At 40.0% G+C, this 14,954-nt stretch overlaps 1 protein-coding gene across 1 annotated transcript in view; it reads left to right on the top strand.

The window, feature by feature from the left end:
• The window catches only part of GTF2I (general transcription factor IIi), a 51,598-nt gene that overhangs the window by 24,597 nt on the left and 12,047 nt on the right, over positions 1–14,954 (top strand). The window contains exons 12-23 of the mRNA XM_065731762.1: positions 432–533; positions 1,594–1,659; positions 4,498–4,681; positions 6,406–6,464; positions 8,408–8,479; positions 9,027–9,210; positions 9,521–9,588; positions 11,886–11,957; positions 12,446–12,629; positions 13,089–13,147; positions 13,519–13,599; positions 14,095–14,190. Of these exons, the coding sequence (XP_065587834.1) occupies positions 432–533; positions 1,594–1,659; positions 4,498–4,681; positions 6,406–6,464; positions 8,408–8,479; positions 9,027–9,210; positions 9,521–9,588; positions 11,886–11,957; positions 12,446–12,629; positions 13,089–13,147; positions 13,519–13,599; positions 14,095–14,190 (1,227 nt within the window). The remainder of the gene's footprint in view (positions 1–431; positions 534–1,593; positions 1,660–4,497; positions 4,682–6,405; positions 6,465–8,407; positions 8,480–9,026; positions 9,211–9,520; positions 9,589–11,885; positions 11,958–12,445; positions 12,630–13,088; positions 13,148–13,518; positions 13,600–14,094; positions 14,191–14,954) is intronic.

Genomic DNA, 14,954 nt, shown 5'->3' with positions numbered 1-14,954 from the left:
GGACAAGAGGGAATGGCTTTAAACTGAAGAGGAGAGACTTAAGCTAGATGTTAGAGGGAAATCCTTTATGCTGAGGGTGGTGAGACCCAGGCACTGCTGCCCAGAGAAGTGTGGGTGCCCCATCTCTGGAGGTGCAGCCTGATCTGGTGGAGGGGCAACCAGCCTATAACATTGGGTGGGCTCTGAGGTCCATGTGAGCCCAACCGTGCTGTGATTCTGTCTGGGCGTATGCTATTCTGTATGTGAAGTTAACTTCTCTGTCTACTTCAAACATTTTTTCATTCCAAGACTGCAAGTGTTGGTATTGGAGTTTCCTAAGAACTTGTGAGTTTGTAGAGAAGCTAGTATTGTGGATAGAAACTCAAACAGTTCCAACATTGCACATCAGTTCTCTGGATGGTAAAGCAGTGATATCTTCATGTTTCTTTCAGATGATGAGGACTACTTGCCCCCTAACAAGAGACTGAAGAACACTGAGACAGCAAATGAAGCTACCAGTACTGGGAGAAGAAAAGTGAGAGAGTTCAATTTTGGTAAGGTTAAAAAAAAAATCAAGATTTGTTTCTCTCTGATTTGTTTTATAAAAAGGTATTAGACAATTTCACAGTGCTGGAGTAAGGAATGCTTGTGCTTGGTCTAGATTTTTGTCAGTTGACTTCATTGTACAGGAAAACTAGTCTGCATTATGACAAGCATTGGATCAGGAATCTGTCTAGCTGGTCTTCACAGTTCACAGCGTGTATCAAGGAAGGCAACCAGCAACTCCATTGTGCTGAGTAGCATGCTCGTGTCCTTGCAGATGCACAAACCTTTGTCACACGGATGTGTGTTCAGCATCTCTGTGCAATGAAACAGGGTTTTCCCTTCAGCTGGTAAATTCTGACTGTTGTCTTCCTGACTCTTATGGTAGAGCTGCTGTTAATCCACTATTCTGCAGTTCCAACAAAAAATGCTGCGTGTGCTCTCTGTCATAAGCAGAAAATAGGATGTTAATATGTTGGCACTCAATCCAATTTTCCAGGGAGTACACAGTTGGAATTGGATAAATTCAGTCTTGCAACTTGTATCTTCCCTTCAAGTTGGATTTAATGTGGATGTCTTGCAAAATCAGGACTTGGGGAAACACTGGATTAAGGATGAGGAAGGCATAGTGCTTCCTGATCCACGTAGTTGTACATATGGACACCAAAACAAGTTCATGTACTCACTGGAAGCTTTATCAAGCTATTCAGGCTCTGGATTCAGATAGGTATCAACAGCAGCTGCATACTGGCTTTTCACCTAGTGGTGGTGAGAGCTGCTCACTGAGGCATGAAAGAAAATCTTGTTTGGGACTTAATTTAGCTTGAGTTTTGTCCCTTTATTTTTTTTTAAACTTGATTTTATATCTGCACAAGTTTGGGAGGTAATCTTAAACATTTTATTCTCTTTTTCTTTCTGATCTCACCCATATATTTTGGTGTAGTCTCACCAGACATCTGTATGCAAGTGAGCAGTAAAAGCACACTGGCTTTCTGTTAGTAGTAACATAGATTTTACAAGAGATTCTCATTTTCATCTGCAATCTGACATGTCTTCTTCTTTTCTTTGCAGATAAATGGAATGCACGAATTACAGACCTGAGAAAGCAAGTTGAAGAACTGTTTGAGAAAAAATATGGTATGTGTTACACTCCTTTTCAAACAACTGCTGCCATTCCTTTGATTTCTGCTTGGAAATCACAGTATTTTGGCATGCATGTTGCTGGTGGCTCTGAAGCAGACTAGCACCAAAGAGTTAAATGTTACAAGAGGGCTTAAAACAGTAAGTAAGCATTAGCCTTTTTCATGAGCAGAGTTTGACACTGGAATGCAGAGTTTTCAGTTATGCTTAGTTTCCTGGAGCTCCAGTATGCCTAGTGTTTTGGGCACCTGTATTTGAAAGACTTAGTGTCATTTGGTAATTATATTGAATATTTAAGTAAAATAATTAAAAAAAATACCTTTGGGGATTGGTTGCCATTGTTTCTTTCTGATCAGGATTGATTTGCAGCAAAGCATATCCAGGAGAAAAGAGAGGCACATGTGTTAGACTTTGGAATGACTTTGGGTGTTGCACCTAGGCATCTTTTGTTTCCACATATCACAGAGTAAGACAACATCAGTAAAAATTTACAAGTACATGGTTGTGCTTCTCTGCCTTCAGGAGTGGGGATGTCCTCTGAATGGAGCTTGTGGTCTGTCAGTTGTTGTATGTTTCATGTGACTACCAACTGACATTTCAACAGCCCATTGAAGGCAATTCACACCAGGTGAAAACAACTCAAGATCTTTTATTGTTTCTGTTTGTTGTTTTTGCTCTAGACATTCTGTGAATTGCTTTAAATCTCATGTTGGTGTTGGCACATATCCAGTGTAAAAATCTCCTGTGGAGTCTGTTGGAAGAGCTATTCCTGACTTTCTACCGCAGGTTCATGTAGTATTAAACCATCCCCTCTTTCTCTGTGGATGACTTTCCATTGGTTCATGAACCAATTCCATACCAGATTCCAATTCATTCTGTCTACATGGGCATGCAATTTCCTATTTATTGAAATGAGTTATGGATCTCCAGAATTCTCAGGATGCTTTTGGAGCTGTAAAGCATTCTAGCAATGTCAGTTGCTGTTGAACATTACTACTGACGTGTCTGAAAATATATTGGTGTTTGGATGCAGGCTGAATAGGATTACTTTTTATAGTTTAAATACAAGAAAGTGTCTCACAAATAAAGGCTAAACTGAATCCTATATTCAGTGGGACTTCTATGCAAAAACTTGCAAATGGAAGAAGGCTCCCTGCAGATGGTGTTGCTGATTGTGTTGCTTGATTGAAGAGTATTTGCGGAAATGTTTATTGATTTTAAGTGAGATAAGGACTCCTATTTAAAAAAAATAATAATAATTCAAAAGACAAAACCTCCTTGGTGTTAGTTATTTAAAGAAGCTTTTGTTACCCTGAAGCTGAGGAATGATCTAGATTTTAGTGCTTTCCTTGCTTCTTTTCCCCTGTGGTGAACTGTTGTTCATAAATGCTGCTCTCCAGCTGGAACTCATCTGCTGGATTTGTTATGCTTCTTACAGCTCACCACAACAGCCTCCAGGGCTGCAAGTTTTGTTTGGGTTTCTTGGGTTCTTACTGTAGTTATATACCTCTTCTGCTTCAGTGAAGAGCTGCTCTGATGCACTGTGGTTCATTTGATGGTTGTTCTATGTCTCTTGTTTGGATAGGTTTTCTGTCTTTGTCCACCTCTTTGCACAAGTACATTCTGCCTCTAGTTTTGGCCATCTTACTATTAGTTGGAGCCAAGTCTGGTTGAAACACAGTTCTCCTCACAGTTTTCTGGATGTTTCATGCTCATCAGAATTTAAGGCAATAATGCAGGCAGTATTTTCAAAGCTTCCCCTTTATGCATAGGAAGTTCTGCACCAACGTGCCTGGGAACTTCTTCACCACAGTGCAGTGATGGAGCACTGGAGCTGCACACAGAGGTGGTGGAGTCTTCTGCTCTGGACACATTCAAGACCCACCTGGATGTCTACCTGTAAAACCTGGGCTAGGGAGCTGCTTTGGCAGGGGGTTGGACTTGATCTCTGGAGGTGCCTTCAAACCCCTTCAATTCTGTGATTTTATTCAATAAACATCTGAAACCACTGTTTCTAAATGATTGAAAGGGGATGTTTTCCATATGCCTTTAAATACTAAATTGTCTTATTGCATGTCAGAACTTGGAAGTTAATGTGAACTTATTATGCAGTCTATTTCCCATTGCTTGAAAAACTGCCTTGAGTAGTTTTGTGTAACTACATTCAACAAGTTGAGTTACCAAAGGCAGCACATCTTTGATTTATTAGTATTTTTCTCCTCAAGTCATTTCTTACATCTGATGTCCATAGCAAAGCTACAGAACACACCAAGAAATTTGTAGGGCAGTCAGACTCTGAGAATTCTTGTTGTGCTATCTGCAAAATTAATGTACCCTTGTGAGTAAAAACAGATTAGAGCTCTTGGTATTTGCAAACTGTCATGTCTTTTTCTAGGATGTGACAGCATGGTAGATGTATTGATGTTATCTGGTCCTTATAGCTTAAGGAGATACAGTAATGTCATTTTCCAGTGCTATGAGAATGTTGTGGTTTTTTTTCACTGGCTTCAAAGGTTTCATTAGCAGCAAAACTTTTCTGGATGGTGTTAGAAGTATACTATTGAGTGCTTAGTGATTTCTTGCATTTCTGAAGTGCACCAGAGCTTTAAGAATTCACTCCTAAGTACAGATGTTTGCCCCTCCCCCCACCCCAGCAAGGCAAGAATGAGTTTTATTGGCCAATAATAGTAACAAATAACGATGACCAGAGTTGATGAACTGCTTGAAAGTGCTGAGGCATTCATCACCTGTTGGCAAAGTGTTATTTAGAGTGGCGCCAGGGTTGGGTAGAGGCACAAGCTGGTCTGATGACTTGACTCTCCTTTTCTCTTCAAGCTCAAGCTATAAAAGCAAAAGGCCCTGTGTCTGTCCCGTACACCCTCTTCCAGTCCCATGTGGAGGACCTCTATGTGGAAGGACTGCCAGAGGGGATTCCCTTCCGAAGGCCGTCCACGTACGGCATTCCTCGCCTTGAGAGGATTCTCGTAGCAAAGGAGAGGATCCGCTTTGTGATTAAAAAGTAAGGGGTTTTGTATTGTTGTCCCTGTTTTACACTAATTTTTTCCTCTTGGTCCACTCTGCTTCATTTAGTCTTCCACACTGATTTCTGCTGAGGCATTGCTTTGCAGTATTAATGAGTTTTTGTTTCAGCCTTGCTCAGATGGACAAGTACAGCTTATCAGATCAGCAGAGCACCACAGTAGTGGCTGAGATCTGGATGGATCTCTGAAATCTTATAGGTTTTTTATCATGGGCAGATCTCTGTATAAAATTTCAGTCTCGTCAGCTGTAATATGCGTTGAAAGCACATTTAATGCTGTCTGAATATCCTGGCCTACATTTCAGATAGTGCCTTTATTTTTCTATTGCTGCAATGTTGTAAAGGTGTCTATAGCCATATGTGTTTATAGCATCACCCAGAACAGGTTTGAGGCCAAAACAGCAACTTGTTCTTAGGATTTATTGTACAGGTGTGTGCACATACAATGTCCTTGATGTTGTCTTGAGGGATATCTGATAGCATACACAAAAACAGATCTTACATGTACGTGGGGAAAGTTCAAGGGTCCAGCTGCCTGCCCTGTCACCATGGCAGTATATCACCTGCCTTAAAAACTCACATCTTTACTCTGTGGCTTCTTCTGGACCCCTTTCTCTTTCTCTTTTTTTTTGCCTCAGTGTCTTTTCTAAAAGAACACTGAGGTGACTTCCTACAAAGGCAGATGGGATTGGATGGTGCCTGAACCTCGTGTGAATTCAGGACATGGTGGGAGAGACTGCAGTGGTACAGAGCACTCCTGGTTGCAGTGCCATGTGTACCATTTTGGTAGACTAATGTGCAGATTTGATAGTGTCTGGTGATTTGCCTTTTGTCACTTGTTGCTTCACTTCAGGCATGTGATGTTTCACACCAGAGATGGGTGATTCCTTATTACTTTGAGTAACAGCTGGCATTGTAGTGTTGTGCAGGGCCTAATCCAGGGGCTTTTGAAGTGGGTAGGGATGTGCTGATTGCAGTGCTCAGAATCAGTGGAAGTGACAGCCTTTGCCTCTGTGCATGCCACCTTTGAAAGGTTTTGTTTGATTTCTGACATCCTAAGCTTTGCAGATAAACAGGAAAGAGGGAGAGCAGTAGATCTGCCTTTTGTCTCACTTAAAATCGCATGCAGTGCACAGATTTTAATATGAATGCAATACAGGAGCCAGCTCTGGTCAGATTTCTGTTAGTGGGTAACAGTGACTCACTTGTGCTGTTTATCAGTCTTGCAGTGTTTGGTAACCAGAGCAGCTCAGCAACTCTGTGAGATATGCCATAATTAAGTGTTCTAGTATGGATAAAACCAGATGCGTTTGTCAAACAGAAATGTCTGCTGTAAATGTTGGTTTTTAAAGGTTAATTTTTCAGTTTGCTTTGTTCTATCATGATAGCTTTGGCTGGTAAGTGCATCTTAGACCTTAGCAATGATTTAAATCTGTTACTGTGAAATGTTGTGACTCAGGTAGATGTGAGTATCAGGAGTGAGAAATGTTTTTGTCAGGACTGTTCCACCCAGCTCTAATAATACTTCAGTGTTAATTGGAAAATAATGTTATGAATCTTTATATCCCGTTACTATTTTTGATCCTTCAGTGGTGACTTTTATTTGCTAGATGTGTCTACTAGAAAGGCTGTAACTAGGAGCTGTAACTTCTTGTTTACCCCAGTTTGTATCAGTATTGAAGTGTGGATCTTAAATCTTCTAGGCACGAGCTTTTGCGTGCAGCACAGGAAGATGCACCGTTGGACAAACCAGCTGCAGGAGGTAGGTCTTCAGATGTACAAGTTGAGTACTGCATGATTTCCTCTTTGTCTGTTGGTCTTCATGATGCCTATGATTGGCTTTTTCTTGATAACACATTACAGATAATTCTTATTGTTCTGGGTTCTCTGTAGCTACAGAGAGACAGGAGTTTACCAATGAAAGGTTGAGATCCTGCATATGTTTTGGAAATCTGGCAAATTTTTTCCTCTGTTTATCCATGAGTACAGCACTTTTCTAAGTTAATGTAATTAGATGTAGAAAGATATTTACAGAGTCGCTCCTAATGCGCCATCCCCAAATTTGTGAATTTGATTGGAGGAAACCAATCAGAGGCACAAGTAAAATTGGAAATGTTTGTGTGGGACCAGACATATTGTGAAGTATTCTGTAATTTGCTTTGAGATCTGCTGTTTGGGAGTGCCATGTGCAAACGAGGTGTTGCTATTTTAGTGTTTCTTTTTAGGTTTGAATGTGAAAAGCAATACTGGGTGTCAAAGTTGCTCCCCTTAGGTGTTAGCACTGCTGTATTTCTATTTTGAATCAGCTGTCCAGAATGAAAAATAACCAGTCGAGTCTGAGGTACAGAAAAATGGCAGTAGTCCCTATAGATGATAGTTATGCCTTTGCATGGGCAAAAATTGTTAAATTACTCTCCTGGACTTAATTTCCTCTACAGTATAAGTTAGCATAGTGTTTTGAGTCTAAAGAACCTACTGTTTGTTTGAGCACCAAATTTAGCTATAAAGGTAAGTTACTGATTAACTCTTAAACATAACTGTCCTCATATGTGTGCTTTAAAATAAGCTCAGCTCTGTGTGTTCCCAGTGGGAGTGGAGTGGGGAGGCCATGGAAGTTGTGTTCAGGACTGGCAGGAGCAAGATGATTCACGTTTGTGTTCCTGTGGGAAACAGGCTGGATGGGAAGGTGCTTAAAATAGTGAGCAGCTACAGTCCTAAGAAGACAGATTTGGCACAGAAAATGACTGAAGAATTGTGAACAGGTGCCTATGAAGATAATGCAGCCTGGTTGTTCTGCAATGGGAGTTGTTGTTCGTGCATGTTGATATACCTGCAGCATGGCAGCTCCCTGGTTACTTGTTAAAGACAAAGGTACCTGGGCTTTTATCCCAAGTGACAAACACACATGATAAAGTGTGAACAAAAGTTGATACCATTCCTGCTACCAAGCAGAATGGAGCTAACATGCACATTTTGCTCTTTGAGTGGACCAAATCTCTCGTTATCTTCAGCTACAAAAATTCCTCTCATTAACTCTACAGAAGATGCATATGTATTAATGAACGACCAAAGAATCTCAAGTAATAAAATGATGAAAAACTAGATTTAAGATTGTTTTATTCACTCCAGATATGTTATTGTATATAGCTGCCACTTGTGTTCTGTATCTCAGTTACAACTTAACTCATGTCTTAAGTATTGTTGAGAGACAGCAGAGTTGGAGCTAAGCTGCTTTACATTTCAAGATGAATAACAAAATAATTTGATGTAATTTACTGGGGGTTTGAGCTAGTTGATCTTTAAGGTACCTTCCAATCCAAGCCATTCTGTGATGCTAATAGGCATTGTATGCAAACAATGAGAGAAATAGATTGACGAAGTTCAGCATGAGTATACAACCAGGAGTGGACTGATACAGCACCTGTTGTAAAAGCTTGCTTGTGGATGTTCAGTGCTTAAAGAGAATTACTCAAAAAGAAGTTTGTCCTGTGTGCAGGTTATTAAGGTAATATTTGAGAAGATTAAACTGGGGGAATAAAACAAAACAAACCCTAATCACGCCTCCGAGTGGGATGTGTGGATTGAAGGAGTACAAAAGCACTGCAATTGAGAATTGAATTCATGCTTCTTCAGCTATCCAACTGAAAATATAACTGAAGTAATTAGGGAATGTTTGGTTTTTTTCTATGTCACTCTAAAATACAGTGAAGGAGGAGTGGTATGCCAGGATCAACAAACTGAGAAAGATGGTAGATCAACTCTTCAGTAAGAAGTTTGGTGAGCAGTGTTATTTTCTGTTGCAGCTCTGTATTTCTTGAAGGTTCCTCTTGTTCATTTGTGTAAATGTCCACGTAAGTGGCACCTTTGATTATTTATAATCCTGGCAGTTGGTTGGAGAAAAAAGCAGCTGTGTATAGAACAAGTTAAATTCCTAGTATAAGAAATAAGATGCAGTACCATTAAAATTTGAATATTTACGCGTTGTATGAATTTTATGAAGCTGACTTTTTTTATTAGTACTAAAAGTTTGAATAAAACATTGCATGTTGCACTAGAATAGATCTAAAACTTTGGATAAAACCACTGTATTAAGCTTAAGTGAAGAACCCATCAGTAATGTCTAGCAGTGTGACTGCCCAATATCAACAAAATACAGTCTGATAGAAGTTTGTTGATGTGCTGGGAGTCTGTTGGATGCACTGTCCCAGCTTCTGAGATCATGCTTGCAGTAATATGGAGGCTTTGTAACATTTAATGAAGCTTGTTTTTAATAGAGAGAGGTGGACAAACTTTCCAGTTAATGGATTTTATTTTGTTCTAACAGCTGAGGCCTTGGGGAGCTCCGAGCCTAAGGCTGTTCCATACCAGAAATTTGAGGTCCATTCTGCTGACCTCTATGTTGAAGGTCTGCCAGAGAACATTCCTTTCAGGAGTCCATCCTGGTATGGGATCCCTCGTCTTGAAAAAATCATTCAAGTGGGCAACAGAATAAAATTCGTAATCAAAAGGTAAAAATTTGTTTTTGTGCCTTTTTTTTTCTTGAAGAGGGCAAACAAAACACCGTTTATGTAATCAAGCACTTGGTTTTATTCAGTCACAGAGCATTCAGTCTTCATTTGCCAAACAGGCACTGTAAATATTCTGCATTTTAAAGGGAGTATTTGCAATCCAGACAAGTCTTCCAAAATATTCTGGGAGCATATTCACAAGTGTGAAATGCACAACAAAAAGATCCCAATTTTTCACCTGATGTTATAAGAAGCATGCACTACTTGCATTGTGTGAAGAATGGGTAGATGATTTGCTTTCTGTTTGCAGGCCAGAGCTGCTAACTCTCAGTTCGCCTGAAGTTATTCAACCTGGGACAAACACATCAGGCAAGACAGGTGCTGTCTCTAAGGGGCAATCTAAGGGATTGGTGTGGAAACTAATTTGGATCGTTAACAACGTTTTTCAAGAAGTAATCCTTCCATGATGCGTATTGTGACATGTTTTTTTGTGAGGTTTTAACAGAATACATTGATCATCATGAAAATGGATGGGTTTCTGAATAGTGGTGCAATCCAGCTATCTTCAAGTAAATAGAAAGGATAATATGCACAGCCCTGGAGGGCTGGAGTTGCCATCCTGGTCTGATGCAAAGCTCTGGAGCCCCTTAGCATTTCACAGCTAATTTAGTTGGTCTTTTTTCAAGATTCTGTTGGAATCTTGAAAGGAATTTTAATGACTTCTCAAAAGCACAAATGCTTTTGAAATAGGAAAATAATCCAGATTAATTCAGTGTGGTTGTTTTTTTTAATTATTATTATTACTTACCTGAGACAACAGAATGCTCTTTTCTTCTTACAGAAGTGTACAATTGAGATCTTGTTGGGGTTTTTTTTTTTGTTTTGTTTTTTTTTTAAGTGTGACTCTACTTGTAGTAATAACACAGACTGAGATCCTGAGGTTCCTGGGCTTTTTCCCACGTTTCTCTGGATGAGCAGTCTGTGACTTCAAGAAACAATTGTATTGAGTTCTCTGCAGGGGGAATAAAGCAGACTTGTGGAATCGTAGAATGGCTTGGTTTGGAGGAGGAGACCCTTGAGGATCACCTAGTTCCAGCCCCCAGTGCTGTGGGCAGGGTTGCCAACTGCTGGGTCAAGCACCAGATCAGGTTGCTTAGGGCATCATTTAATCTGGCCTTGAGCACCTCCAGGAATGGGGCATCCAGTCTCTCTGGGCAGCCTGTGCCAAGACCTCACCAGCAGTGGAAAAACTTCCCTCACATGTAATCTAAATCTCTCCTTTTCTAGCTTTAAGCTGTTTGCCCCTTGTCCTATCACTGTCTACCCATAGAAAAAGTTGATTTCACTCCTATTTATGACCTCTCTTGAAATACTGAAATGCCATGATGAGGTCTCTTCTCCAGGCTCAACAAGCTCAGCTTCCTCACCCTCTCTTACGAGAGGTGCCTCAGCCCTCTGATCATCTTTGTGGCCCTCTAAAAGATCAACAACTTTCCTGTTCTGGGACCCCCAGCCCTGGATGCTGTACTCTAGATGGGACCTCACAACAGCAGTGCAAAGCAGAAAGGGACAGTCCCCTCCCTGCCTGCTGGCACCCTACTGTTGATGCAGGCTCATGTCAGCTTTTGCTCTAGTCCTTTTCTGCAGGACTCCTCTCAAGTTCTTCTCCCAGTCTGTGCACATATCCAGGCTTGCCCTGACTCAAGCTTGTTGTCATCTGCAGACTTGCTGAGGGTGCACTCGATTTCATCACCATGGTAAAGATGTGAAAGAGTACTGGTCCTCACATGGGCTGCTGGGAGTCACTCCTAACTGGAGTGTCACACCTGGATGTAGAGCCGCTGACAACAGCCCTCTGGCTGCAACCATCCAACCATTCCTCATTCACCAAATAGTCAGGCCTTCAAATCCATATCTCTCCAATTTAGAGATAAGGATGTGGTGCAGGACCATGTCAGAGTTCTTACCCAAGTCCGGGTATATGACATTAGTTGCATTTCTGTTTGTTTGCTGAAGCTGTTACTAGGCCATAGAAAGCTGTCAGATGGATCAATCACAGTCTGCCTGACTCCTTGTTTGGAGGTATGCTGGCTGCCTCAGAACACCTGCTCATCTCATATGTGCCTTAACATCACTTCCAGAAGGATCTGGCACTGTTTGTCAGAAAATAAATGAGTTTTCTGACTGCTAGAGCATCCTTTGTTTTCTTCTTCATCTAAGCTACCTATGGTCAGCTCTATCTAGCACTCCTAAATTGACTTCCTTGTGACAAAAAACAGAATTGAAGATGATTTTTAAGCCAATAAAAATGTCCAGGAAAGCCCTCTTTAAATCCCTGTCTTCTGTTCTGAAAGGTGTTATACACTGGAATTAATTCTATCTTCGGAAAACCCACTGGAATAATTATTTCCTGCATCTGGAAGGCATCCTGCTCCAAAGAACAACTTTTCCCACTTCAAAGGATTTTGAAATTTGTAACTGTGTTTAAAGGGATTTTTCCATTATCTAAAAAGAATGACATGCATCATTTAAGCTTCCATTAGTAGTTGTTACTTACTGTGTGTCCTTGTCCACTCATATGTGGCTGGAAGATCTTGGGTTGGAGGAAAAAAAAAAGTTCAAATATATATCTTTATGTAGGATTGGGTAATGCTCAATCTGTTTCTTGTTCTCAGCCAAAGAAGATTGGAACGTCAGGATCACAAAGCTAAGAAAGCAAGTAGAAGAGATATTTAATATGAAATTCGGTAAGTGAAATGTTAAAAACTGTTTTATAATGCTGCTGTGTTTTAAAACTGTTCTGTAAAAGGTGTTTTGAACCTTACTGTATGTACTTAGACATCAGAGATGTGCTAGTATGCACAGAAGTGTTGACTTCTCTTTCCTGCTCTATGACCACTTCCTAACCCGCTGCTTTTCCAGCTGTACGGTGGAGGGGGGTAAGTTTACAGAAAGCCGTTGGATATAAGAAATGGGCAGAAAAAATATTAGGTTACAAATAGATAAGAGATAGAGGTAACAACCCTTATCTAAGCTAAGATGATGGCCGAAGTCTCCATTTGTAAATATTTTCTATTATTTTCTGTAGAATCAGTGTATATGTTTCTCTTGGTTGCTTGCTTGTTTTTGTTACCTCTGAGTAGAACAACTTCTGGAAGCCAAGCTTCTTAAAATCACTCGTGTTAAAATACCTCCTGTTCAAACGTGTAAACTATTGTTAAACCTTCACTTTCAGCCATAGCTCTGGGACTTTCAGAGGCAGTGAAAGTTCCCTATCCTGTATTTGAATCAAACCCTGAGTACTTGTATGTCGAGGGTTTGCCAGAAGGAATTCCCTTCCGGAGTCCCACGTGGTTTGGAATTCCACGCCTTGAAAGAATTGTCCGCGGGAGTGGCAAAATCAAATTTGTTGTTAAGAAGTAAGTTTGTAATTCACTTATTTTCCCTCCTCATTTTTGAAGTTGCTGGATTTTCTTCTCAGAAAATTGAGGGCTTAAGTTATAGCTAAGTGCTGTTCCAGTGATCTTGCACTAAGTTGATCCTGTAAAAGTGTATGACTTCCTTAGGAGGTTTAAATGCATAAGTTGTGTTTCGTGCCTCATTGGCCTAGGGAAAAATGGCCCTGTACCTGGGAAGAAAAAAGAAACAAAGCTTCCTTGTTTTTTTTTTGTTTTATTTATTAGACTAGAACATGTAGCTTTCTTTTCTGGGTTTTTCTGCTTGTGGGTGGAAGGTCACACCTGCTTCTAGCAGAACTTCATTATGAACAGGTGATGTTACGTACATTTGAATCTGACAGAATTCCATGAAATTTGGGATAGTTTGCTTTATTATTTTTCTTGTGTACGCAATTGAATTGTATTCTGTTCTGTTTTTAGGCCTGAGCTTGTCACCTCCTATTTGCCACCAAGACTGGCTAGTCAAGTAAACACTAAAGGTAAACAGTGAAGTATTAATTGCTGCCATCAATTTGTAAGCAGTTGCTTTCTGCTTCCTTAGCAAACAGAGGTCTTTGTGGGTGTAAAACTTGAGTGTCACAGACAAAATTCAAAAATCACTTGAATGTAAATATATATATAATTTTTCATTACTTAAGACTATTCCAGTAGAGAGTATGTATATCCAAGTTCTACCACTTCTGCTTTGCTGCTAATGATCTAACCTGTTGTTCTTATAGTGCAAGCTATACTTAGTACAGATACAAATTAGTCAGAGTTTTCAAAATACAGTTCTGTTTTCTTGTTGGCTGTGCAGGCAGTACAGTAGAGAGTGTTTATGCACTGCAGCTTATAATATCTTGATTTCTAGCAACAAGTCCAAAGAGTTCCAAAACACAAAGTCCTGCAAGCAATTTGCAGGTCCCAGAGATAGAAGTTACTGTTGAAGAAGGTAAGGAAGAAATATAATAAAAATATTCTTACATGTTTCTGTTCTATTGTAATTGTTTTACTCTGTCCTTCTAAGTTTTCATACCATATAATTGATGTCTGTATGCACCTTGTGTAACAAAGCTAGAAGCATTTCAGGGCTGCAGATGTATTTCAGTATGGAAGAGGCTTTATTTTTCATTTCTGAATAATACTGGATTCTGTGCAGAGGATGATTATGTAAAATGTTAGAGTTTGACAGTTGCTTGAGCCTTTCATTCCGAGCAGAGATGTGGGAACTGACGTAGTCCTGAGCAGAGAAATGACTGATGTGAGCAATTGTATCGAATCCTTAATTACAATCCTACAAGAAATTCTGAAAGCTTTTTTTTTCTATAATTCCAGTCCTGATTCAGAAGTTAAGATTTCTCTGGTAATCAAGTTGGATGTGTTGTTTTTTCTGTATGATGTATGCTTCTGCTCTCTGCATGTATATACCTAACATCTCTTTTTACAGGTCCTAATAAAGCACAAACAGCAGATGTTCAAACTAATTCTCAAACCAATGGGTCCAATATGAATTTGAAGTCAAGAGGAAGAGAGTTTTCCTTTGGTAAATACTTGGGGAATTCTTGTGGATGCATTCAGTTCATATTGGTGTTGAGAAATGTGGTTTCATATCAGAAAGATTTTGAATTCATTCATAGACTTCTTGTTTTCACAAACATTCAGTTCTCAGTCATCGATGGTAATGCACATCAGAGAAACCCTCGGTGATGTCTGGAGAATGCTGCTCTAATGCACCTCAGGTCCATTAAAATCTTATTAACCTTCAGAATTAAACCCTCGAGACTTGTGCTGCTCTGTCATTTCACAGTGCTGCAGGCTCTTGATGGATTTGCTGTCTGGTGCACAGTGCCAAAAAGTGCTTAAACAGAGCTGAGATCTTACATCGTGCATAAGTTTAATAACCTCTCATCGAACCTGAAATGCACAGTTGTAAGAGAGTGGTATGGAAAAGCAAGGGTGCATATGAACTAAAAGCCATGCTCAGACAGAGCTGATTTTGTGAGATCTCTATTTTGTACCTCTCCAGTGCTACCAATTCCATAAAAACAATAAAGGCCAGGCAAGCCTGGAAGTGGCACAGTGGGGCATACCTCACTGAATGCATGAGGAGCTTTCTGCTATTATTTGCCTGATGTTGTAAATTTGGATCACTCTTGGAATAATTTCAGTTTCATTGCAGTTGCTGTATGAAGTAACAGTGTTTTTCAAAGCTTCAGCAAAGCAAGGGTTCTCGTGGATTTAGGTTAAGGCTGCAGCAGTGTTTCAGGGCCACTTGCAGAATAAATATTACAGTAAATTGGTTATCTA

This window comes from Cyrtonyx montezumae, unplaced genomic scaffold (genome assembly GCF_038088225.1).
Source record: "Cyrtonyx montezumae isolate F1298 unplaced genomic scaffold, pur_monq_1.0 scaffold_15, whole genome shotgun sequence".
In the NCBI taxonomy this organism is placed as follows: domain Eukaryota; kingdom Metazoa; phylum Chordata; class Aves; order Galliformes; family Odontophoridae; genus Cyrtonyx; species Cyrtonyx montezumae.
This window is presented reverse-complemented; position numbering and strand designations above follow the sequence as displayed.